The sequence below is a fragment of the Apodemus sylvaticus genome, chromosome 22, assembly GCF_947179515.1.
Source record: "Apodemus sylvaticus chromosome 22, mApoSyl1.1, whole genome shotgun sequence".
Taxonomy (NCBI): Eukaryota; Metazoa; Chordata; class Mammalia; order Rodentia; family Muridae; genus Apodemus; species Apodemus sylvaticus.
Genome location: NC_067493.1, coordinates 14,687,338 through 14,710,923, shown reverse-complemented (window position 1 = coordinate 14,710,923; position 23,586 = coordinate 14,687,338). Strand labels below are relative to the sequence as shown.

Below are 23,586 nucleotides of genomic sequence, written 5' to 3'. Positions count from 1 at the left end.
ACTATAGTGTGTGAGATCCTTTCTCAACAAAAGGGAGGGAGGAAAGTCAGGGTTTCTATTCCTGCACAAACATCGTGACCAAGAAGCAAGCTGGGGAGGAAAGGGTTTATTGAGCTTACACTTCCACGTTGCAGTTCATCACTAAAGGAAGTCAGGACTGGAACTCAAGCAGGTCAGGAAGCAGGAGCTGATGCAGAGGCCATGGAGGGATGTTCCTTATTGGCTTGCTTCCCCTGGCGTGCTCAGCTTGCTCTCTTATAGAACCCAAGACTACCAGCCCAGAGATGGCACCACCCACAAGGGGCCCTCCCCACTTGATCACTAATTGAGAAAATGCCTTACAGCTGGATCTCATGGAGGCACTTCCCCAACTGAAGCTCCTTTCTCTGTGATAACTCCAGCCTGTGTCAAGTTGACACACGAAACTAGCCAGTACAAAAGGGAACTCTTATATACTTTCATGTAAAACACAGTCCGGGGGCTGAAGCAATGGCTCAATTGGGAAAGTGCCCAGCGGGCTGGATGTCCAGCAGTAACGGACCTGCAACCCCAGCACTCAGGGAATAGGGCAGGTAGACCTCCAGAGCTCACTGGGCAGCCCATCTCGCTGAAGTCGGCCAACTCCAGGTTCAGTGAGAGACACTGCCTCCAAAAGTAAGGAGAGACAGAGCCACTGAGGAAGACATCTGGCATCGACATGTGGCCTCCGAGTGTGTGTCTGTACACACGTGTATCTGTCAACATACAGACACAGATGGAAGCAAACGAATGATAGACTGATAGAAGGACAGTGTTAATAACAATGCATGTGTGGCGTGGGCTGTGGGCCAGACATTGTGTTGTTTAATTCGTGTTACGTCCCTGAGAGAGACAGCCCGTTGCTCACAAGTCGAAGAGAAGGATGTGGGCTCTTAAAAAGCCTGTCTTTCCCAGAATCACAAGCCCTCTGATTCGGAACCAGGACCATCCTGGCTCAAAGATTCTACCACTTCCTACACTTCCCATGATTCATACATTTATTTTTATTTTGAAACAGCTCGGTGTTGTTATTTCATTCCTCTGCTTGTTTATAGATTGTTTGCCTTCATTTTTAAATTTTATGTGTCTGGCTGTTTTGCGTATATGCACCATGTGCACGCAGTGCCTGTGGAGGCCAGAAGAGGGCAGCAGATCCCCTGGAACTGGAGTCACAGGTGGTTGTGAGCCTCCATGTGGGTGCTGGGAACTGAACCCAGGTCCTCTGGAAAGAGCAGCAAGTGCTCTTAACCAATGAGCCATCATTCTAGGGCCTAGTATTGGGCACTTTCACAGTGCCTAAGGCCTGGCACGTGCTAGGCAAGCCCTCTATTACTGAGCTAGAACCACACCCTGTTTTGTTTCTGAGGCAGAGTCAAAAGGCGGGGTGGGGTGGGGTGGGGTGGGGGACTGCTATCTGGGTCTAACGCCCGCCCCAACGCCCGCCCCTCGTCTCCTCGTGACGTGGGTGCACCAGTGTGAAGCACCAGGGCTTGCCCTTTGCTCTTCTGGCCGCAGGTTTCCATCTGGAACAGCATTTGAGCGAGGTTGCGCTGCAGACTGCTCTGGCCAGCTCTTCCAGGCACTACGCAGGCCGATCTTTCCAGATCTTCCGGGCCCTCAAGCAACCCCTGTCAGCACATGCCCTGTCTGACCTCCTGTCCAGATTGGTGGAGGTGATCGGAGAGCATGGGGATGAGATTCAGGTATGAAATCCAGGGACCACTCAAGTCACTCCCCACGAGTCCACAGAGATCACGTTCACCCTCACAACCACAAGCATCAATCAGTCAATATTTTAGCAGTTAACCTTTATTATCCAGGCATGGTGGTGCATACCTTTAATCCCAGCACTTGGGAGGCAGAGGCAGTTGGATCTGAGTTCAAGGTCAACCTGGTCTACAAAGAAAACCCTACCAGGAGGGATGGGGGTTGGAGTGGGGGGTGGGAGGGCAAGGAGGAGCTAATTCTTATTATTTCTAAAAGTCACTCCAGGGGACTGTTTCTACAAATTCAGCAAGTGATCCTGTTTTGTGACAAGAGCATCCTTTTTTTGTTTGTTTGTTTATTTGTTTGTTTTTTCCGAGACAGGCCTCGAACTCAGAAATCCACCTGTCTCTGCCTCCCAAGTGCTGGGATTACAGGCGTGCACCACCACGCCCGGCAAGAGCATCCTTTTAGTGTCTCCTTGTGTCTGTCTGATGTCAGGAAGGGTGGTTTCTGTGACGGGTGGCAAGGGGTTGTTCTGTGTCGTTTGCGTCTTTCCATGCTCTGCTGAGGACTCAGTCACGCAGTGTGTCCAGTCAGGGCCTGGATCCCCGCTGTATATAAATAAGCCAAGCTCTGCCCTTTTCTGTCGATCTAGGGAGAGGCTGGAGAGTCCTGTGGAGACCAGATAGGTGCAGCCTTGGGGGCGGAGCAGGTTAGACCCAAGGGCACTGAGTGGCTGTGAGGCTGAGGCCAGCCCTCCGCACACCCTGTCCCTCCCTTCTGTCCCTCCTTTCAGGCCATCAGCAGTTCCAGCCGGTTTCACAGAGGCACAGAGCCCCTGAGACCTCACCTCACTTCCTGATCTCTGGCTTCCACATGCTGTGCCTCAGTGGCCCACACATCCCCTCAGCAGGGTGCCACTTACCCTTCACACACACACACACAGGCACGCGCGCGCGCGCACACATGCACACACACACATACAGAGGCATGCACACACACAGGCACACACGCACACATACACATGCCCACACACGCACAAACAAACACACACACACACACACATACACACACAGGCACGTGCACACACATGCACACACACACACACACACACACACAGGCATGCACACACACGGGCACACACACACACACACACATACACATGCCCATGCACGCTCGCGTACACAAACACACACACACACACAGACACACACACATGCACATACACACAGGCATGCACACACACAGGCACACACGCACACATACACACACCCACGCACGCCCACAAGCGCACAAACACACACACACACATACACATACACACACATACACACACAGGCACGTGCACACACATGCACACACACACACACACAGGCGTGCACACACACGGGCACACACGCACACATATACATGCCCATGCACGCTCGTGTACACAAGCACACACAGACACACACACAGGCATGTGTGCACACATGCACATACACACAGGCATGCACACACACAGGCACACATGCACACATACACACGCCCACGCACGCCCACAAGCGCACAAACACACACACACACACACACACACCACCCTGTGCTGATGTATTTTTCATCCTCTTGAGGCTGTCCAACGTAAGGAAATTAACCTTGATGGTCATCAGCTACCTCCTATGCTGTGGAATTCCCCAAGCGAGACTTATAATCTGATCGTAGACTTTGTAAATGAAGGCCACCATGACTGTTTGCCTTTCAGAAATCCCACCTTGGTAGGAAGAGAGTTTGCCTTAGGTTAGGTCATCCTCGGGAAGTTGGCAGCCCCCGAATGCTGTCTCTGTGTGCTCTGCAGGGGTACGTGATGGAAGCGCTCCTGACCCTGGAGGCCGCTGTGGAGAACTTGTCGGACTGCCTGAAGAACAGTGACCTCTTCACAGTGTTATCTCGGTGAGAATCAGGCAGTTGGTGTGTGGATAACAAATTTACTGTACTGAATGTCGGAGAGGGCACCAAGAACAGGTGTGGATTTTGGAATCTACTTAGGGCCTAAGAAGTATACTTGATTTTTTTCTTTAATTAAGAGAAAAGACTTTTAGACTTATGTGTATGGGCTGGAGAGATGGCTCAGTGGTTAAGAGCACCGACTGCTCTTCCAGAGGTCCTGAGTTCAAATCCCCAGCAACCACATGATGGCTCACAGCCATCTCCATAGGATCTGATGCCCTCTTCTGGTGTGTCTGAAAACAGCTACAGTGTGCTCATATGCATAAAATAAATAAATCTAAAAAAAGTATTTATGTGTATGAATGTGCACCACCTGAGTGACGGGGATTACAGGGTGGTGTGAGCCGTGAAGAAACTGCTGGGAATCGAACCCAAGTCCTTGGCAAGAGCATCAGGTGCTCTAACCATTAAGCAACCTTCTTAACCCTTTGTTATTTTCTTAAGTTTAAACAAGTAAAGGGGTTGTTATCACGCACATAAACACACACACACACACACACACACTCATTATATATGCATCTTAAAACCTGGTCCCAGTCAGGCAGTAGTGGCGCACCGCTTTAATCCCAGCACTTGGGAGGCCAAGGCAGGTGGATTTCTGAGTTTGAGGCCAGCCTGGTCTACAGAGTGAGTTCCAGGACAGCCAGGGCTGGGCTACACAGAGAAACCCTGTCTTATAAAACAAAAACAGCAAAAACAGCAAACCAACAAAAACAATAAATATGTGTGTGTGTGTGTGTGTGTGTGTGTGTGTGTGTATGAGTTGCCATCTTTAATTCCAGTTCCAGGGCATCTGATGCACACATCTTTTCTTTGCAGGCACCAGGAACATATGTAACACACACATTCATACATGCAAGCAAAACTCTCATACACATAAAAATAAAAAGAATTTTTAAAACAATTTTTTTTCTTCTAGGCTAGCCTGAAACTCACTATGTAGAGTAGGCTGTCTCAGAGATCTCCATGCCTCTGCCTCCTGGGAGGGGTGCAGGGGTGGATGGTAAAGGCATGTGCTACTACACCTGGTTATTTTATTTTGTTTATTTTTGTTTTGTTTGTTTGTTTTTTCTAGACAGGGTTTCTCTATGTAGCCCTGGCTGTCCTGAGACTCACTCTGTAGACCAGGCTGGCCTAGAACTCAGAAATCCACCTGCCTTGGCCTCCCAAGTGCTGGGCCTAGAGGTGTATACCACCACTGCCAGCATATTTTCTTATCTTTAAGTTGGCTAATTTTTATGTATTTACTGTGATCACTAACACTATACTAGTCCATCTATATGAACCCATATCTCTAAGTCTGTAAAAGTTTAATAGGTAAAATGGATCTATTGGCTGATATCTCTAACCCTAGCACTGAGACTGAGGCCACTGCATAGAGAGGATGGGGAAGGAGAGGAAGGGACGGAGGGAGGGAGGGAAGGAAGGAAGAAGTAAAAAAAAAAAAAAAAAAAACTGCTAATAAAGAGTTTAATGTTCTCAGTATGAATAGAGTTAAAAGAAAGATTTCTGGCTGAGCAGTGATGGCGCACACCTTTAATCCCAGCACTTGGGAGGCAGAGGCAGGCAGATTTCTGAGTTCAAGGCCAGCCTGGTCTACAGAGTGAGTTCCAGGACAGCCAGGGCTACATAGAGAAACCATGTGTCGAAAAAACAAAAACAAACAAACAAAAATTTCTGTAAGTTCAAGGCCAGCCTGGTCAACATAATGAGTTCTGGAGCGGGGAGGGGAGGAGGGCAGGACGGGGGCAAAGAAAACTTTTCTCCTCTTGACTACATTCTGTTCTAAGTTAAGAGGAGATAAATTTTGCACTTGCTGGTCTGTCTCGTTTTATAATAATTCCCTCCAGATTCAAATAGAAGGCAAATGAAGGCTCACTGCATTGCTGGGGGTGTAGCCTTTCCATGATGGAAAGTTTGTTCTTGCTAAGGTTTATTTCTCATAGCCTTAACTTAAAAGACATTTAAGTAGAAAAGAAAACAAACTGCTGATAAAGAGTTTAATGTTCTCAGTATGAATAGAGTTAAAAGAAAGATTTCTGGCTGAGCAGTGATGACTCAGGCCTTAATCCTATGGGGGGGGGGATGGCTTGTCCCCCCTCCAAGTACTACCCAGGTCTGGCCCTGCGGAGCTTCCTAGACACGGTCAGGTGGTGTCCTCTACGGATTCTCTCCATACTGCTTCTCCGAGCACGAGAGCACCGGCTCTCCGTGGCACCCACTGGCCGTCTGCTGACTTCACCTCTGTTTATACCTAGTTCTTCGTCACCAGATCTAAACTCTAGCAGCAAACTGACAGCAAGCAGGAAAAGCACGGGACAGCTGAACATCAATCCCGGGACTCCTGGCGGCAACACCACGACCGCAGAGCGCAGCCGGCACCAAAGAAGCTTCTCTGTGCCCAAGAAGTTCGGGGTCGTTGACCGATCCTCAGACCCACCTCGAAGCGCCACCCTGGACAGAATTCAAGCTTGTACCCAACAAGGCCTTTCCTCAAAAACCAGAAGCAATTCCTCCTTGAAGGAGAGCCTCTCGGACCCGACCCACGTGAGCCATCCCACCAACCTGCTGGCCACCATCTTCTGGGTCACGGTGGCCCTGATGGAGTCGGATTTTGAGTTTGAATACCTGATGGCCTTGAGGCTCTTGAACCGACTGCTGGCGCATATGCCGCTGGAGAAAGCTGAGAACCGGGAGAAACTCGAGAAACTCCAGGCGCAGCTCAAGTGGGCGGACTTCCCGGGGCTGCAGCAGCTGCTCCTGAAGGGATTCACCTCCCTCACCACCACAGACCTGACCCTGCAGCTCTTTAGCTTGCTCACACCAGTGTCCAGGGTGCCCATGGTGGACTCATCCCAAGCTATTGGTAAGCCAGCACCGCGCCTGTCTGTAGCTCTGATGGTGGCTGCATTCAGCTTTAGTGAAACAAGCTAATGCTGTATGTCTGGATCTACAGTATTAAATCGGATAACAGGAACAGTAGTGTGTGTGTGTGTGTGTGTGTGTGAGTGCATGTGTGAGTGGGTGTGTGTGAGTGCATGTGTGTGTGTGAGTGGGTGTGTGAGTGGATATGTGAGTGGATATGTGAGTGTGTGTGAGTGTGAGAGTGCATGTGTGAGTGCATATGTGTGTGTGAGTGTGTGTGTGAGTGCGTGTGTGTGAGTGCATGTGTGTGTGTGCCTGTATGTGTATGTGTATGTGTGTGTATGTGTGACTGTGTGTGAGTGTGTGCACATGTGTGTGAGTACGTGTGTGTGTGTGTGTGTGTGTGCCTGTATGTGTGTGTGTGTGTGCATGTATGTGTGACTGTGTGAGTGTGTGCACATGTGTGTGAGTGTGTGTGTGTGTGTGTGTGTGTGATTTCTGGGTCAAACTGCAAATCTTGTCAACTTTGTCCCTTTCTCTTGCACATTTCTTTCCTAATTCTCAAACCTTGTTTTCTCTTTGTCCTCTTAAAAAAATTGCATTGGTTCTCTATTGTTCTGAATTAAGCAAAATCCACACACCAGCGTTTTAATATCATGGCAGGCAGCTAAGAATGCATTTCACCAGTTAGGTTTTCACAGCCATGCTGAGCAGTTATTATTTTGAAGTTATTATTTCCAGGTGTACGTCCAAGGCTTAAATGCGTTTTGCTTTTTGATCTCCCTGGCTGTTCCCGAACTCTGTGTAGACTGAGTAGGGTCTCAGAGGTCTGCCTGCCGCGGCCTCCTGAGTGCTGGCAGTGAAGGCATACGCCACCATGACCAGCTTTAAAATACACTGTGTTCGCTGGGTTCTTTGCGGTTTTTTTGTGAGACAAGGTCTCTGCAAAGCTCTGATTGTCCCGGAACTCACTATATAGACCGAGCTGGCCTTGAACTCACAGAGATCTGCCTGCCCCTGCCTCCCAAGTACTGAAATTAAAGACACATGCTACCATATCCAGCTTACATTTGTATTTTTACAAAATCTTAAATCGATGTTTCAGCCCAGTTCCGCAGATGTTGATAAAATCCATGTGAGTCCGCCTTGCTCACAGATGACGATCCTGTGTTAAAAATCACAAGTATACTCCAGTGTCTCCTTTGTAGTCAATGTCATTTGGTTGTGTTTTTTATAGACTTTTTTTAAAAGATTTATTTATTTATTATATATAAGTATACTGTAGATGTCTTCAAACACCAGAAGAAGGAGTCAAATCTTGTTACGGATGTTTATGAACCACCATGTGGTTGCTGGGATTTGAACTCAGGACCTCCAGAAGAGCAGTTGGTACTCTTAACCACTGAGTCATCTCTCCAGCCCAGATCTTTTTTTTTTTTTTTTTTTTTTTTTTTGGAGACAGGGTTTCTCTGTATAGCCCTGGCTGTCCTGGAACTCACTCTGTGGACCAGGCTGGCTTCAAACTCAGAAATCCACCTGCCTCTGCTTCCCAGAGTGCTGGGATTACAGGCATGTGCTACCAACGCCCGGCTCCAGATTTCTTTATCAGATCATAATTACCCTCCTCCACAGAACTGTATGGGGGCTGATGGTGTAGCTCAGTGGACAGAGCTAGTGTAACTTACATAGAGCCCAGTACCACCTACCACATACACATACATAGTGCATACCTATAGACCCAGCATTGAAGGAGTGGGGTCAGGCAGGTGAGGAGTTCTAGGTCACCCTTGCTCATGTTAACAGTCGCTCTGGCCTGGGTGAGACCCTGCCTCCAACAACTCTAACAACCACAAGACCGATTTCACATCGCCTGGGAACAAAATAAAATCTGTATATTCCTCCCCACTGGTACCACGTAACAGCACAATACTCAGCCCTCGCCACTGTGTCTTCTCTCATCCAGGATTTCCGCTGAATGTCTTGTGTCTCCTGCCTCAGCTGATCCAGCATTTTGAAAATCCCAATCAGTTCTGTAAGGATGTGGCTGAGAGGATCGCTCAGGTAAGCATTAAGGTCCACCAGGAAGTCTCCACGCCAAACCCGAGGCCCCTCATAACAGGTGCCTCTGGGTGGCTGCTACAAAACTGGCTTTTCTATTTAGTTTTTCATCATTAAGAAAAGCAAGTGGGGTCAGGCAGTGGTGGCGCACGCCTTTAATCCCAGCACTTGGGAGGCAGAGGCAGGGGGATTTCTGAGTTCCAGGACAGCCAGGGCTACACAGAGAAACCCTGTCTTGAAAAACAAAAACAAAAACAAAAAAATCAAGCAACTCAGAAATCAGAACCGTCTTGTTGTGTCCTGATTTATACTCACTATGAGTTTGAGAGTGTTCCCAAAGCAAGTCTAGGCCAGAAGACTTTTAAAAACACAGGGATTAGCCGGGCGGTGGTGGTGCACGCTTGTAATCCCAGCACTCTGGGAGGCAGAGGCAGGCGGATCTCTGAGTTCGAGGCCAGCCTGGTCTACAGAGTGAGTTCCAGGACAGTCAGGGCTACACAGAAAAAGAAAGAAAGAAAGAGAGAAAGAGAGAAAGGGGGAGGGAGGGAGAGGTAGTGGGGGGGGATGGTAGATGTTGAGCTGGCTCAGCAGGGAAGTGTGCTTGCCGACCTGAATCAATCCCGACACCCACATGGCTTCCTCGGGTGGTTACACATGTGCTCCCTGCGCTCACTCGCTTGTGCACACAGTAATTAAGCAGAGTTAATGAAAGCACGGGCCCTGCTCCCGTCTATCAGGACTCGGAATATTTGCTAACGTTCCTTCCTGTCCATTGGAATGCTCTAAATTGGTCTGCTTCTCTTCAAAGGTTTGCTTGGAAGAAAAAAACCCTAAACTTTCGAATCTGGCTCACGTCATGACCCTTTACAAAACGCACAGCTACACAAGGGACTGCGCCACGTGGGTCAACGTGGTCTGTCGCTACCTTCATGAAGCCTATGCCGACATCACCGTGAACATGGTCACCTACCTGGCTGAGGTAATCATTGACACTGAGCATAGCGTGGACTTAGCAGCCACGGTTCACGTGTGTATACGGCTTTGCCAGTGGCTGTCTACCGTATGGTGGTGGACCAAGGCCTACATGCTAATGACTTCATTTTAAATCCTCCCGACCCACCAGTGAGTAGGGGTGTTCTGTGAAGAAGCTGAGGATGCGATGAGCTCAGTTAAAGTTCAAGATGACTGGCCCTAGATCCAGCGGCCTCCCTCCAAAGTTCACCCCACCCTCACTTACTTACACCCTATGCTCAGCCCCATCAGCATGGCTGGGATGAGCTTGATCATGGGATAAATTTGGCAGGACAGTGCACACCTGTAATCCCAGCAGGTGAGAGGTGGGAGTGGCAGTCAGATCTTACCAAGGACTTAGTATGTTGTTAGATATGTTAGTGATTGGTTGTTCCAAACTATTAACAAATTATATCCTAGAAAGAAAATCTTTATCATTGCCTTTTGTCTGTCCAACTAGAAATGTGTGTTTCTAGCACGTTCCTTGCAGACTCTTACTCTGACTTCTGGACCGTGAATGTGAGATGTTCGTAGCATTTCACAGGGCAGACAATAGCCTAATAGCCCATGTGTTTGGTGCACAGGTCATGACGTCTCTGAGCAAATGGCCGGAAACAGCGAACTTCCTTTGGCCTTTTCTTTTCTTTTTCTTTTTCTTTCTTTTTTTTTTTTTTTTTTTTTTTGGTTTTTCTCTATGTAACCCTGGCTGTCCTGGAACTCACTCTGTAGACCAGGCTGGCCTCGAACTCAGAAATCCGCTTGCCTCTGCCTCCCAAGTACTGGGATTAAAGGCGTGCGCCACTACCGCCCAGCTCCATTGGCCTTTTCAATGTTTCTTTCCCTCCTGGGATATGCTTGCACACCTCTTGTAAGGATCTCCCCACAAAATAAATAAACAAACAAACAAACAAACAAACAAACAAACAGACGATCCCAGTTTCAGGTAGCCTGAAAGATCATTTCTTCAAGGGCTCTCTATAAGGCCAAAAGTGTCTATCGGAGGGTACTGCTCCTCTGACCATTACAACTGCTCCTACAATGTTTTGCCTCACAGTACAGATTAGCAGTGTACAGACCAGACCAGACAGTCAACAGCCAAGTATTCACCGGCCAATTCAATGCTCATACAAGTGACCAGCATTTTAAACACCCCCTCCTACACCTACACAGCACTCTTGCTTCTGATAACCCCCTGGTCATACCCTTTGCCTGCAAGCAAACACGCCCTTCCTTCCGCACCAAGACCTTATGGGGACCAACGTAAACACCCTGCAGGGGACATAGAGCACCAATCCTAACAGGTAATGAGTAAAATGACCACGCAGGAGATTTTGTCTAGAACATTCACCATAGACATTTTAAAAGTACAAATTGGATGTGGTGTGTACATACAGTGGAATAATATTCTGTCTTCAAAAGGAAAAAAATCTGAAGCCAGAGAGATGACTCAGTGGTCGAGAACACTGACTGCTCTTGCAGAGGACCTGGGTTCAATTCCCAGAGTCCATATAGCAGCTCAAAACCATCTGTAACTCCAGTTCCAGGGGATCTGATGCCTTCTTCTGAGCTGACATGCAACAGGCATGTAATATACACACATACATTCATACATGCAAAACACTTATATATAGAAAGTAAATCTAAAAAAAATTAATATATGCATAATTTGTTCTGTTCAGTCCTTATCCCAAAATTGTCAGCAAAACATGCTATGATGAAGTCTCTGGCTTCCTGCCCTGTGGAGTTCACTGACTTCTGTACAGATTCTTTCCTTCATTCAGGTCCTGGCCTTGCACACACACAGCCTGTGTTGCTGTGCTCAGGCTGCCTCTGAGCATGCTCTGCCTGCACACACAGAATTTGTGTGAGGGAGGCCTTACACGGGAGCGTGACACTCCACCTAACTTTCCCTGACCCCATTGCTTACGTTTGTGATTTGTTTGTTACGAATGGCCCTGTTGCCACATTATCAAGGGACACTTTTTACCAAGATGTATTATTTAATTCTAATTGTGGGGGAAGGGGAAGCCATTGAGCACTGTACCTCCAGGGGCCAGAGCAGGCCATCAGATCCCTGGGCCTGGACTGACCCTGTTAGTGACACTAACCCTGTTAGTGACTGCGGGCTACTAACATGGATTCTAGGCATCAACCCTGGACCTCTACAAAAGCAGGGTGTGCTCTTAACCACTGGGCTATCTCTCCAGTCCAAGCAGGGCTTTGTACTAAAAATAATTTTAGGAAATAGTATTGTGTGGTCTCATTTCCTAGAGTTGAAGTACCCCATCAAAGGGTGTGGCTATGTGGGTGCTACATTTGGGGGACTGGTCTTCACAAAGGCTTTCCTAATCTACAGTACTAAAGATGATGTGTAAATATTTTTGTTTTCCCCAGTGCCCACTGAATTTTGCCAATTTTTTTTAAAAGATTTGTTTATTTATAACACTGGTTCCTCCTCCTCCTCTTCCTCCTCCTCCTCTCTTCTCTGCACTGTTCTCTCTTAAGTAGCTTCCCTTTCCTCTCTCTTCTCCTGAGAGTTGGGCAGATCCTATTCTGTGAAATCTTTCTCTGATTCGTCACTTTGTCTGCCTCTCAATTAGGCATCACTTTCAAACATGGGAGCTTCCTTCCATAAACCAACTCTACCTTCATTGTTCGGGACTAAAGATGTGTGTACTAAGGGCATGTCTCTATTCCAGACAGAGTGATTAAAGGTATGTGCTAAGACAGCCATGTCACAACTAGAAACAGTGTTTTTCAGTAAACAACACAATCTCTGGGTTCACAGTGATCAAATGCCCTGCAACAAATAAATACCTCATTTTTTCCTAAGAGACTCTGGAGCTAGAGGTGGCTTCTAGCTGCCATGTGGGTCCTGGGAACTAAATTCAAGGGCAGCCTCAATCATGATGCCTATCATACATGTATTCTCATTACTTTGGTTTTCCTTTGGATAATATTATCAGTTTTTCTGATTATAAAAACAGTAACATGAAACACAAAATTTGGAGGAATATTTTTTAATAAAAATATTAAAATTATATTATTTGTAGAGAAACACTCTTCTTTAATGTTATCTTTTACATAGATAATTGTGAATATCTTCTTCTACTTACTATTATTATCTAACATCCTATATCATCTTTTAAAATGCCATTGTGAGATGAGTGTGGTATTACATACCTTTAATCCTAGCACTTGGGAGTCCAAGGCAGGTGAATCTCTGTGAGTGTCAGGCCAGCCTGATGTGCATCGTGAGTGCCAGGCCAGCCACATCTGTATGTAAGACCCTGCCCCGCCCCCCCCAAAAAAGTCATGTATTGATGAGTTATATCTCATCCTTCTCATGTGTTGATGAGTTATATCTCATTCTTCTCGTGTGTTGATCGAGTTATATCTCATCCTTCTCATGTGTTGATGAGTTATATCTCATCCTTCTCGTGTGTTGATCGAGTTATATCTCATCCTTCTCATGTGTTGATCGAGCTATCTCATCCTTCTCATGTGTTGATGAGTTATATCTCATCCTTCTCATGTGTTGATGAGTTATATCTCATCCTCATGTGTTGATGAGTTATATCTCATCCTTCTCATGTGTTGATCGAGTTATATCTCATCCTTCTCGTGTGTTGATCGAGTTATATCTCATCCTTCTCGTGTGTTGATCGAGTTATATCTCATCCTTCTCATGTGTTGATGAGTTATATCTCATCCTTCTCATGTGTTGATGAGTTATATCTCATCCTCATGTGTTGATCGAGTTATATCTCATCCTTCTCATGTGTTGATGAGTTATATCTCATCCTTCTCATGTGTTGATGAGTTATATCTCATCCTTCTCATGTGTTGATGAGTTATATCTCATCCTTCTCATGTGTTGATGAGTTATATCTCATCCTTCTCATGTGTTGATGAGTTATATCTCATCCTTCTCGTGTGTTGATCGAGTTATATCTCATCCTTCTCGTGTGTTGATCGAGTTATATCTCATCCTTCTCATGTGTTGATGAGTTATATCTCATCCTTCTCATGTGTTGATCGAGTTATATCTCATCCTTCTCGTGTGTTGATGAGTTATATCTCATCCTTCTCATGTGTTGATGAGTTATATCTCATCCTTCTCGTGTGTTGATGAGTTATATATCTCATCCTTCTCGTGTGTTGATCGAGTTATATCTCATCCTTCCATGTGTTGATGAGTTATATCTCATCCTTCTCATGTGTTTATGAGTTATATCTCATTCTTCACATGTGTTGATGAGTTATATCTCATCCTTCTCATGTGTTGATCGAGCTATCTCATCCTTCTCATGTGTTGATGAGTTATATCTCATCCTTCTCATGTGTTTATGAGTTATATCTCATCCTTCTCATGTGTTTATGAGTTATATCTCATTCTTCTCATGTGTTGATGAGTTATATCTCATCTTTGTGTGTTGATTGAGTTATATCTCATCCTTCTCATGTGTTGATGAGTTATATCTCATCCTTCTCATGTGTTGATTGAGCTATTCTCATCCTTGTGTGTTGATCGAGTTATATCTCATCCTTCTCATGTGTTGATGAGTTATATCTCATCCTTCTCATGTGTTGATGAGCTATATCTCATCCTTCTCATGTGTTGATGAGCTATATCTCATCCTTCTCGTGTGTTGATGAGTTATATCTCATTCTTCTCGTGTGTTGATCGAGTTATATCTCATCCTTCTCATATGTTGATCGAGTTATATCTCATCCTTCTCATGTGTTGATCGAGTTATATCTCATCCTTCTCGTGTGTTGATGAGTTATATCTCATCCTTCTCATGTGTTGATGAGTTATATCTCATCCTTCTCATGTGTTGATCACGTTATATCTCATCCTTCTCATGTGTTGATCGAGTTATATCTCATCCTTCTCTGGTTTCCTGTCTGATGTTTTTAACCACATAGCAAAGGCTATGATGAAATCTTGTTTGGGATACGTTCCTGGAAGCATGATTCTAGTTTCCAAAGCTGTAGACTTTGGAATGGGTGTGGTGGCACTCGCCAGTGTACCAGTACTCCCACCCATCTGCCCAGCTCTTAAAAGAGTTTGGGGGTAGCCTGGACTACATAGTGTAGTAGAACCAATTTAAACATATCCCTGACACTCTTACAAAGAAATGAGACTTTATTTAACTTTGCCAATTACTGGGGGTACCCCCTAATCTAGCCTTGTAACTGCAGGCCTGGCCACCTCCCCAGTGGTGTTCCCCAGACAGTTGCTGTTTCTCCTGGTCACGTGCTCACAGTCTGTCTCCCCCTCATGGCGGCTTCTTCCTCTCTCCTCCCTTCTCTTCTCTCCTCCTCTCTCCTCAGTTCTCCTCTCTCCTCTCTCCTCTCTCCTCTCTCTCCTCTCTCCTCTCTCCTCTCTCCTCTCTCCTCTCTCTCCTCTCTCCTCTCTCCTCTCTCCTCTCTCCTCTCTGCTCTCTCCTCCCTCCTCTCTCCTCCCTCCTCTCTCCTCTCTCCTCCCTCCTCCATCCTCCCTCGTCCCTCTTCCCTCCTTCCCCTCCCCTCTCCTCCCCTCTTCCCTCCAACCAGGGTAGGTGGTAATTGGTAATTGGTGGTAGCCAATTTTATTTAGCCGATAGTTTTAAATCAAGGAACAAGGTTTGCACAACAATGCTCTGTATTCCTGAGAATTCACCTAGACTTTCCACACAGAATTTAGCATTAGAACACATAGCAACATACCAAACCTCAACAGCACAGTGAAACAGTATCTCAAAACAAAAAAACCAAACCAACCAAACAAACAAAAACGTAGACCTTTCTGGTTTTCTTGGTCTCCACTGCTGAATTATCCAATTGGCATCTTTAATGATATATGAAACATCTTTATTTCGTTAACCAGTTCTGAATCTTCTCAATTCCTAACCTTTGCCAAGCTGATGAGCAGCAAGTTATATCTTTAAATTTGTAATTTTGATAGTGACTCATGGTTTTCTTATTGAGGTTTATTTTCTATTTTTTTCCACTACTTGAATTTTATGTTTATAATTTCAGGCCTCCCCGAACTACCTTCATTATCATTTATTCAATAACTTGGATTTTGGCCTGGAGTGGTTACATGCAGCTTTAATCCTAGCTCTTGGAAGGCAGAGGCAGGAGGATCTCTGTGAGTTAGAGGCCAGACAGTACTTCAGAGCTTTCAAAAAACAAAACAAGACAAGACAGAACTAGCGAGGGGTTTTGTTTACCCTCCCAGCCGCACTGCAGTGAGAGGGAGGTGGGCAAGCCTGGGCTGGCATCACCTGGGCGGGCGCTGTCTGGGCGGGGCGTTGCCTGGACGGGGCGTTGCCTGACAGAGCTTTGCCTGGACTGGGCGTTGCCTGGGCAGGCGCTAGAGCTGACTGACTGCCCTTTGCCTCCCGCAGTTGCTGGAGAAAGGCCTCCCCAGCATGCAGCAGCCGCTCCTGCAGGTCATCTACAGTCTGCTCAGCTACATGGACCTCTCTGTGGTTCCCGTCAAGCAGTTTAACATGGAAGTCCTGAAGACCATTGAAAAATACGTGCAGGTGAGCATTGGGTAGAGTCACTCAGTAGCGGGAGCTCTCCGCGAGAGGCCAGAGGACCGCTTGCAGCTTCCCCTTGGGTAAGAACTCATCCAGCCTGAGACCCTGCTTCATTCCTCTATGTCCATGACACATCACCAATAGACATGCATGCTAGCTGGCCACACCCACACCGTGAGTGGCATTTTTAGAAGACAGAAAAATGACTTCTTTTCTGCCTTGCTTCAAGGGTACAGCTTTCTTGTGGGCACGCAGGCTGAGAGGATTCGAAGCACACACCTTGATGAGAAGGTGGGGGAACGTCCCGAGTTAGTGGCTTATTTCAAAGACGACCATCGAGAAAGACGATATGTGCGTGCCCAGTTCCAGGCCAGCTCGACACTTTGGAATTTAGAAACTTAAGGCTAAAAATACTCAAAACAAACAAACAAACAAACAAAAACAAAAAAAACCCAAAGAATCAAAGAAATAGATGAAGAAAAATAACAAAGTATGAATGAATGATAAGAACAAAACAGTTTGTTGTGCTAGCCTCTGCTTCTGCTATATGTTAATATTTCTAGAACAAGCAGTGCACGCCTTTAATCTCAGCACTTGGAGACAGAGACAGGTGGATTTCTGTGAATTCAAGTCCAGCCTGGTCTGCTGGGTTAGTTCCAGAAACACTCTATCTCAAAAAATAAAATCAACCCCCCAAATATATATATTTACACATATAATGTAATACAATACAATATGTATGCAGAAAGCCCAGATACGGTGCAATACACCTTTAATTCCAATACTCAAGAAACAGACACATGGATCTCTGTGAGATTGAAGACAGCTTAATCTACACTATGAGTCCCAGGACAATCCAGACCCTGTTTCAATAAACTAATTAAAATTAAAATTTACACAAACACACACACATACACACACACACACACACACACACACACACAAACCAACCCAAGTCTGGGCCAAGATGTCAGCTAACAGAAGTGGAGATGTCCTTTGGACCTGGCTCAGAGGCGTGGATGACGGACCCTGGAGATGACGACTTCTGCCCACGGGCCTGCCATGTATCTGAAGCATTTCTCTTTTTGTCAACATAATGTAGCTTGCAGACTGGAGAGGTGGCTCAGCGGTTAGGAGCACTGACTACTGTCCCAGAGGTCCTGGGTTCAATTCCCAGTCACCACACGGTGGCTCACAACCATCTGTAATGGGATCCGACACCGTCTTCTGGTGTGTCTGAAGACAGCTACAGTGGGTTCATACATAAAATAAATAAATAAATCTTTAAAAAGAATAATAACACCTTGCAATTTTTAACCCAGTCAGTGGTTTCCAACATGTGGGTCCTGACCCCTTTGGGGTACACATGAGCCTTTCACAGGGGCTGCCTACGGCCATCAGAAAACATATTTACATTATAACTCATAAGAGTAGCAAAATTACAGCTAGGAAGCAACAACGAAAATAGTTTTCTGGCTTTGGGGGTCACGACGCATGAGGAACTGTTCAAGGCCCACAGCACTGGAGAGGCTGAGATCTGCTGACTTATGTGATTTCAATACGGACACGGCGGACCTGTGTCATTTCCTCGATGTGGTTCACCTCACTTATAAATGCTCTCTGTATAGCATTAGTCACTTCCTTGCTACAAACTTTCTGTCTTTAAGTCAGTGAATCCGGACTGGCTGGGCGACTGTTCGGTAATGAGAGCTGGATCTGAAAACATGGACTGACTTTTAACCCTTGGATGTTTCTTGCCCACAGAGCGTTCACTGGAGGGAAGCGTTGAATATCTTGAAGCTGGTCGTTTCTCGATCGGCCAGCCTGGTGTTGCCTTCCTACCAACACAGCGACCTCTCCAAGCTAGAGCTCCACCGAGTGTGGACCAGCGCCTCGAAGGAACTGCCGGGCAAGACCCTGGACTTCCACTTCGACATCTCAGAGGTCCTGACCTACTATGACTTTCTCTGTAGCCAGAGTATAGGATGCCAGAGGGTGAAAGTAGTTGCCCAGAAGGAAGGAGACTTACGTTTGTTTTAAATGAGGACATCTGAAACCTAAATTAGGTTCAGTTCCTTAAAGAATGGATGGGTATGGGGCTCTCAGCTGGGAATTATTAAAAATGGAAACCAGCGGCTGGAGATGGCTCCGTGGGTAAGAGCGCTTGCTCGCCAGACACAAGCACCAGAGTTCAAATTCCTAGCACCCGTATAAAAAGCCGGGTACCCTTAGCCCTGTGTGTCCATCACCCCACCACTGCAGGGTGGAGAAAGGCAGGCACTGAGAGCTCACAGGGCAGGCTAGGTAAAACCACAAGGTTCCAACTCAGTGAGAGACCCTGTCTCAAGGAAATAAGGTGGAAAAAGAAATAAGACCCTTCCATTCCACATCTTGCTCTGGCTGCTACCTGTGCTGCGTGCAGGCACGTGCATGCACACACTTCTATCCACGGATCATACAAACAAATGACAGAGACAGAGGCAAGGGAAGGGTGAGGAGGGGAGGGGAGGAGTGAGGAGGGGAAGAGTGGGGAGGGGAGGGGTGAGGAAGGGAGGGAGAAGGGAGGGGAGGAGTGGGGTGATGAGGGGAGGGGAGGGGTGAGGAGGGAAGGGGAGGGGTAAGGGGAGGAGTGGGGTGATGAGGGAAGGGGAGAGGTGAGGAAGGGAGGGGAGGGGAGAGGAGGAGAGAGGAAGGGAGGGAGGGGTGAGGAAGGGAGGGAGGGGTGAGGAGGGGAGGGAGGGGTGAGGGGAGGAGTGGGGTGATGAGAGAAGGGGAGGGGTGAGGAAGGGAGGGGAGGGGTAGGGAGGGGAGAAGTGGAGTGAGGAAGGGAGGGGGTGAGGAAGGGAGGGAGGGGTGAGGAAGGGAGGGGGAGGGGTGTGGAAGGGAGGGAAGGAGAGGGAGAGATCAGTTCCTTATTGTCATTTATCTTGTCTGAGTTCTAGACACCTGTATCATATATTTAGTATGAAAATAATAGTACGATATTAAGTCAACAGCCATATTTTTTCTGGGGACAGAGGGAGCTATTTTTCAACCTTTAACTTGAATTTGTTTTGATCCAAAAATGTAGGGAAAGCATTAGCCAGTTAATCTGAATCCCTCAGCTCCTAAGGCCCCAGAGCTGCTGCAGACCGGTGGGGCCTTAGGAGCTGGGTCGGGAGGAGCTGGGAGGTTCCAGTCAGTTTCTGCCACTTCAAGGATCTCCAGTTGAGACCTCGTCGGAGGCAGCAATGTAAAAGGTGCTCTCCCTCCTGAGCACATCCTTGTAGGCGCCTCAGAAAGTGAGCTTTATCAAGTATTATTAAGAATACTTCTGGGCTGGAAAGATGGCTCAGTGGTTAAGAGCACTGACTGCTCTTCCAAAGGTCCTGAGTTCAATTCCCAGCAACCACATGGTGGCTCACAGCCATCTGTAATGGGTCTGATGACCTCTTCTGGGGTGTCTGAAGAGAGCAATGGTGTACTCGTAGACATAAAATAAATAAATAACTCTTAAGAATAAATGAATACTTTGGTCATGCCCTCATCTGTTTGAATAATTGAAATGATAGAAATAATTTAGATAAAATTGTCAAAAACTGAGAGCACATAAAAATTGATGACTAGAGATTGGAGAGAAGGAAATGAATTTTAATCTTTTATTATAAGACATTACTGTAGGTTTGTTCTGTTGAAAGGAGCCTGTAATTGCAGTACACAGGAAACAGAGGCTGCAACCCAAAGCCAGCGTGGTCCAGGGAATAAGTTCAAGGCAGGCAGACCAGGGCTGGAGACAGACAGACAGACAGGCAGGCAGACAGACAGACTAGGGGTGGTAGCGAGAAGGGCTGGAGGAGAGGGAAAGAGAATGGTTCTTTTTAGGCATCTGAAAACTGGCTTTGCCTTCTTCGCTTTGCCTGGTCTTCATCAGTAGAGTCTGAAGCATAAGGAAGTCCTTTCACCGCATTGGTTTCTTGCTGACAAGGCTGCAGATGGCTCAGAACGTGTCCTGAACACCAGGAAAACGAGCCAGAATATGACACCGAATGTCTGTGTCTTATCCGGTTCTAATCACCTGACCAGTTTTTTTGTTTTGTTTTTCTTTTTTTTTTTTGTTTTTTTTGGGGGGGGGTTGTTTGTTTTGTTTGTTTGTTTGTTTTGTTTGTTTGTAGCTCTGGCTGTCCTGGAACCCACTCTGTAGACCAGGCTGGCCTCAAACTCACAGCCATCCACCTGCCTCTACCTTCCAAGTGCCACCTCACCCAGCTTCCTCATGACTGGTTTTTAATTACTTCTGGGCTGAGCAGTTCCTTGTAGTGTAGACGTGTCTGAGGTGGGATCATAATGTCTCTGTGTCGTTCTTTCTCCAGACTCCAATCATTGGGAGACGGTACGATGAACTCCAGAATTCCTCTGGAAGAGATGGGAAGCCTAGGACCGTGGCTGTCACCCGGAGCGCATCCTCCACCTCCTCAGGTTCTAACTCCAACGTCCTTGTTCCTGTGAGCTGGAAAAGACCCCAGTATTCTCAGGTACGGCTCCCTGTGTGCAACTAAACTCTACCGTTCATCACTGCCCCAGTAACGTTGCTATCTAAACCCTGGCCCTTCTGGTAATGGGTCTCACTGCACTGACGGTCAATTCTTTTGACTATTCTGATTCTTGCCTCTTCTCTCATTGGCTTGCAAACAAAATCTGGTCTGTCCTCCCTTTCACGAGGCAGCCTTCAAATGTGAAAAGTACTTTTTTTTTTCTTTTAAAGGATTTATTTATTTTATATATATGAGTACACTGTAGCTTTACAGATGGTTGTGAGCCACCATGTAGTTGCTGGGATTTAAACTCAGGACCTTTAGAAGAACAGTCAGTGCTCTTAACCGCTGAGCCATCTCTCCAACCCCTGGAAAGTACTTCTGATCCTTGCCCCCAACCCATGTCCAAATGAGTCCTCCAAACATCATGTCCGATAAAGAGAAGCCAGGGCCACATACTCAAAGAGCCTTCTAGACATTCTCTTTAAGAGCATAAACTTTAAGCATAGTCGACACCAGCATGCAAAACTTTGCAAAGAGAACAGAAGGAACTACCATAATTCTCTGGGTCTAGTTATCGTGGCCAGGGACTGGGTATGGCCTGTGGGTAACTGTCATAGTATTGATGCCCCATGGCTGTTAGGTAAAACCCCTGCACCATTCTGAAGTATTTTAGTGGCATGTGCCAGACACCCACTGGAATGCTATTTTAAGTGGAAAAGGAATTTATTATGCCATTTGTGTTAGTTTTGTGCAGAAGAGTCTAAATACCTGAGGGGCTGGGTTAATAAAAGTTGGCTTTGGCTCCTGGGGTTCCTTCCAGTTCTTAGTCACTCAGCCCTGCGGCTGGGCCTGTGGTGGCACGGGACACCGTGATGGAACTTTATGGAGGAGAAGGCTCACTCATCTCATGAAGCAAAGAGAAAGGAGGAAGCTGGGAGCCCCGCTGCCCCTCCAAGAGCCTCCCCCCCAATAACCTAGCTTCCTCCCATTAGACTCCGCCTCCTGTGGGTCCGCCACCTCCACAGCACTGCGGGCTGCTGACCAAGCCTTAGCATGTGGGCTTTTGATAAAGACTGAAGATCAGGATGGCAGAAGCAGTTGTCTGTGCTGCACGCACAGCTGCACCCTAGTGCCCAGATGTTAGTTAGGATCCAGAGCCTTAGAGTCCCTCTCCTTCTTACTGCCCCACCCCCATTCCCTTCCCAAGGTCATGACCCCTGCCGTCACCTTGGATAGTGCCATTCTCAAAGACACCCTTTCTCTAGGGAGCTACAACAAATTCTAATGACTCCAGATTTTTATGGTTTGGGGTTCTGATGATGTCATGCTGGGGACCCGCCCTCTTCTGACATCCATAGTAGCTCTGGTAGAGGGGCTTTTGGTTAGACTGGTTTGTTTTTAATTCTGTGTGTGTGAGAGCCTTGCTTGCATGTGGATATCTGCGGAACATGTGCATGCAATACCTGTGGAAGCCAGAAGAGGGCATCAGACCACCCGAACTGAACTTAACAGATGTTTGTGCGCTGTCATGTGGGTGCTGGGAATTGAACCCAGGTCCTCCACAAGAGCAACAAGTGCTCTTAACTGCTAAGCCATCTCTCCAGCCCAGGAGAAGAAACTTGTACAGTGTTTGAAAGTGACAGAGAGGAGACCTTCCAAGGATAGAAAGCAAGCCTGGGGGGCTGGTGAGATGGCTCAGCAGTTAAGAGCACCAACTGCTTTTCCAAAGGTCCTGAGTTCAAATCCCAGCAACCACATGATGGCTCACAACCATCCATAATGAGATCTGACGCTCTCTTCTGGGGTGTATGAAAACAGCTTCAGTGTACTTAGATATAATAAATAAATAAATCTTTAGAAAGAAAGAAAAAAGAAAGAAAGACAGACAGCCTGGGTTATCAGAAGCAAGTCCAGTACTGTGTCTGCACACCACACAGCTCACCAACTGGAAGCCCGCCACAGAGCCTAGTGGTGCACTACAATGCCGATGATCGCTGTCAATGGTGAGGAAAGAGATGAGGAGGGTTCTGCTCTGTGCCGTGTTGCACTGATTTCAGAATTAGAGAATGAGACTAAGACCTAGAAAAATATCTGGGAAACCTGCAGTTCCTCAGCATGAACGTCCTCCTGCCTGGCTTTGAAATGACCCCATACTGAATAATTCCATAAGCTGGGATGAAAGATACAGCTAACCAAGTTCCATAAAGAAAGAAAATCTTGGGGGGTGGGCTGGAGAGATGGCTCAGTGGTTAAGAGCACTGACTGCTCTTCCAGAGGTCCCAAGTTCAATTCCCAGCAACCACATGGTGGTACACAACTATCTGTAATGAGATTTGAAGCCTTCTTCTGGTGTGTCTGAAAACAGCTACAGTCTTCAGATATAATAGTAAATAAATCTTTAAAAGAAAAAAAGAAAGGAAGGAAAGAAGGAAGGAAAGAAAGAGAGAGAAAGGGAGAAAGAAAGAAAGAAAGAAAGAAAGAAAGAAAGAAAGAAAGAAAGAAAGAAAGAAAGAAAGAAAGAAAGAGAAAGAGAAAGAGAAAGAAAGAAAGAAATGAAGGAAGGAAGAAAGAAATGAAGGAAGGAAGAAAGGAAGAAAGAGAAAATCTTGAGCTGGGAGTATGCCTTTAATCCCATAGAGGCAGAAGCAGGCAGATCTGTGAGTTCAAGGCCAGCTTGGTCTATATAATGAGTTCCAGGATGGCCCAGGCTACTCAGAGAGACCCTGCCCCAGAAAAGGAGAAGGTGGGGAGGAGGAAGAAGAAGATCTTAGGGTGAATAGCACCCTCCAGAAGTTTCCATCTAACAAAGCAAAACCAGATAAAAGGGGATTTGCAGATTGCTTTGCGATCGGTTCTTAAGTACATTAACAACTCTAGGTTTACATTATCTC

The 23,586-nt window shown here is 46.6% G+C and overlaps 1 protein-coding gene across 2 annotated transcripts in view; it reads left to right on the top strand.

The window, feature by feature from the left end:
* Nucleotides 1-23,586, top strand: part of Fry (FRY microtubule binding protein) — a 393,490-nt gene that overhangs the window by 332,325 nt on the left and 37,579 nt on the right. For both annotated transcript variants that reach the window (XM_052168890.1, XM_052168888.1), the window contains 8 exons: nt 1,534-1,721; nt 3,560-3,654; nt 5,970-6,577; nt 8,540-8,637; nt 9,443-9,613; nt 16,044-16,184; nt 17,946-18,125; nt 20,531-20,692. In XM_052168890.1, coding sequence (XP_052024850.1) covers nt 1,534-1,721; nt 3,560-3,654; nt 5,970-6,577; nt 8,540-8,637; nt 9,443-9,613; nt 16,044-16,184; nt 17,946-18,125; nt 20,531-20,692 — 1,643 coding nt within the window. The remainder of the gene's footprint in view (nt 1-1,533; nt 1,722-3,559; nt 3,655-5,969; nt 6,578-8,539; nt 8,638-9,442; nt 9,614-16,043; nt 16,185-17,945; nt 18,126-20,530; nt 20,693-23,586) is intronic.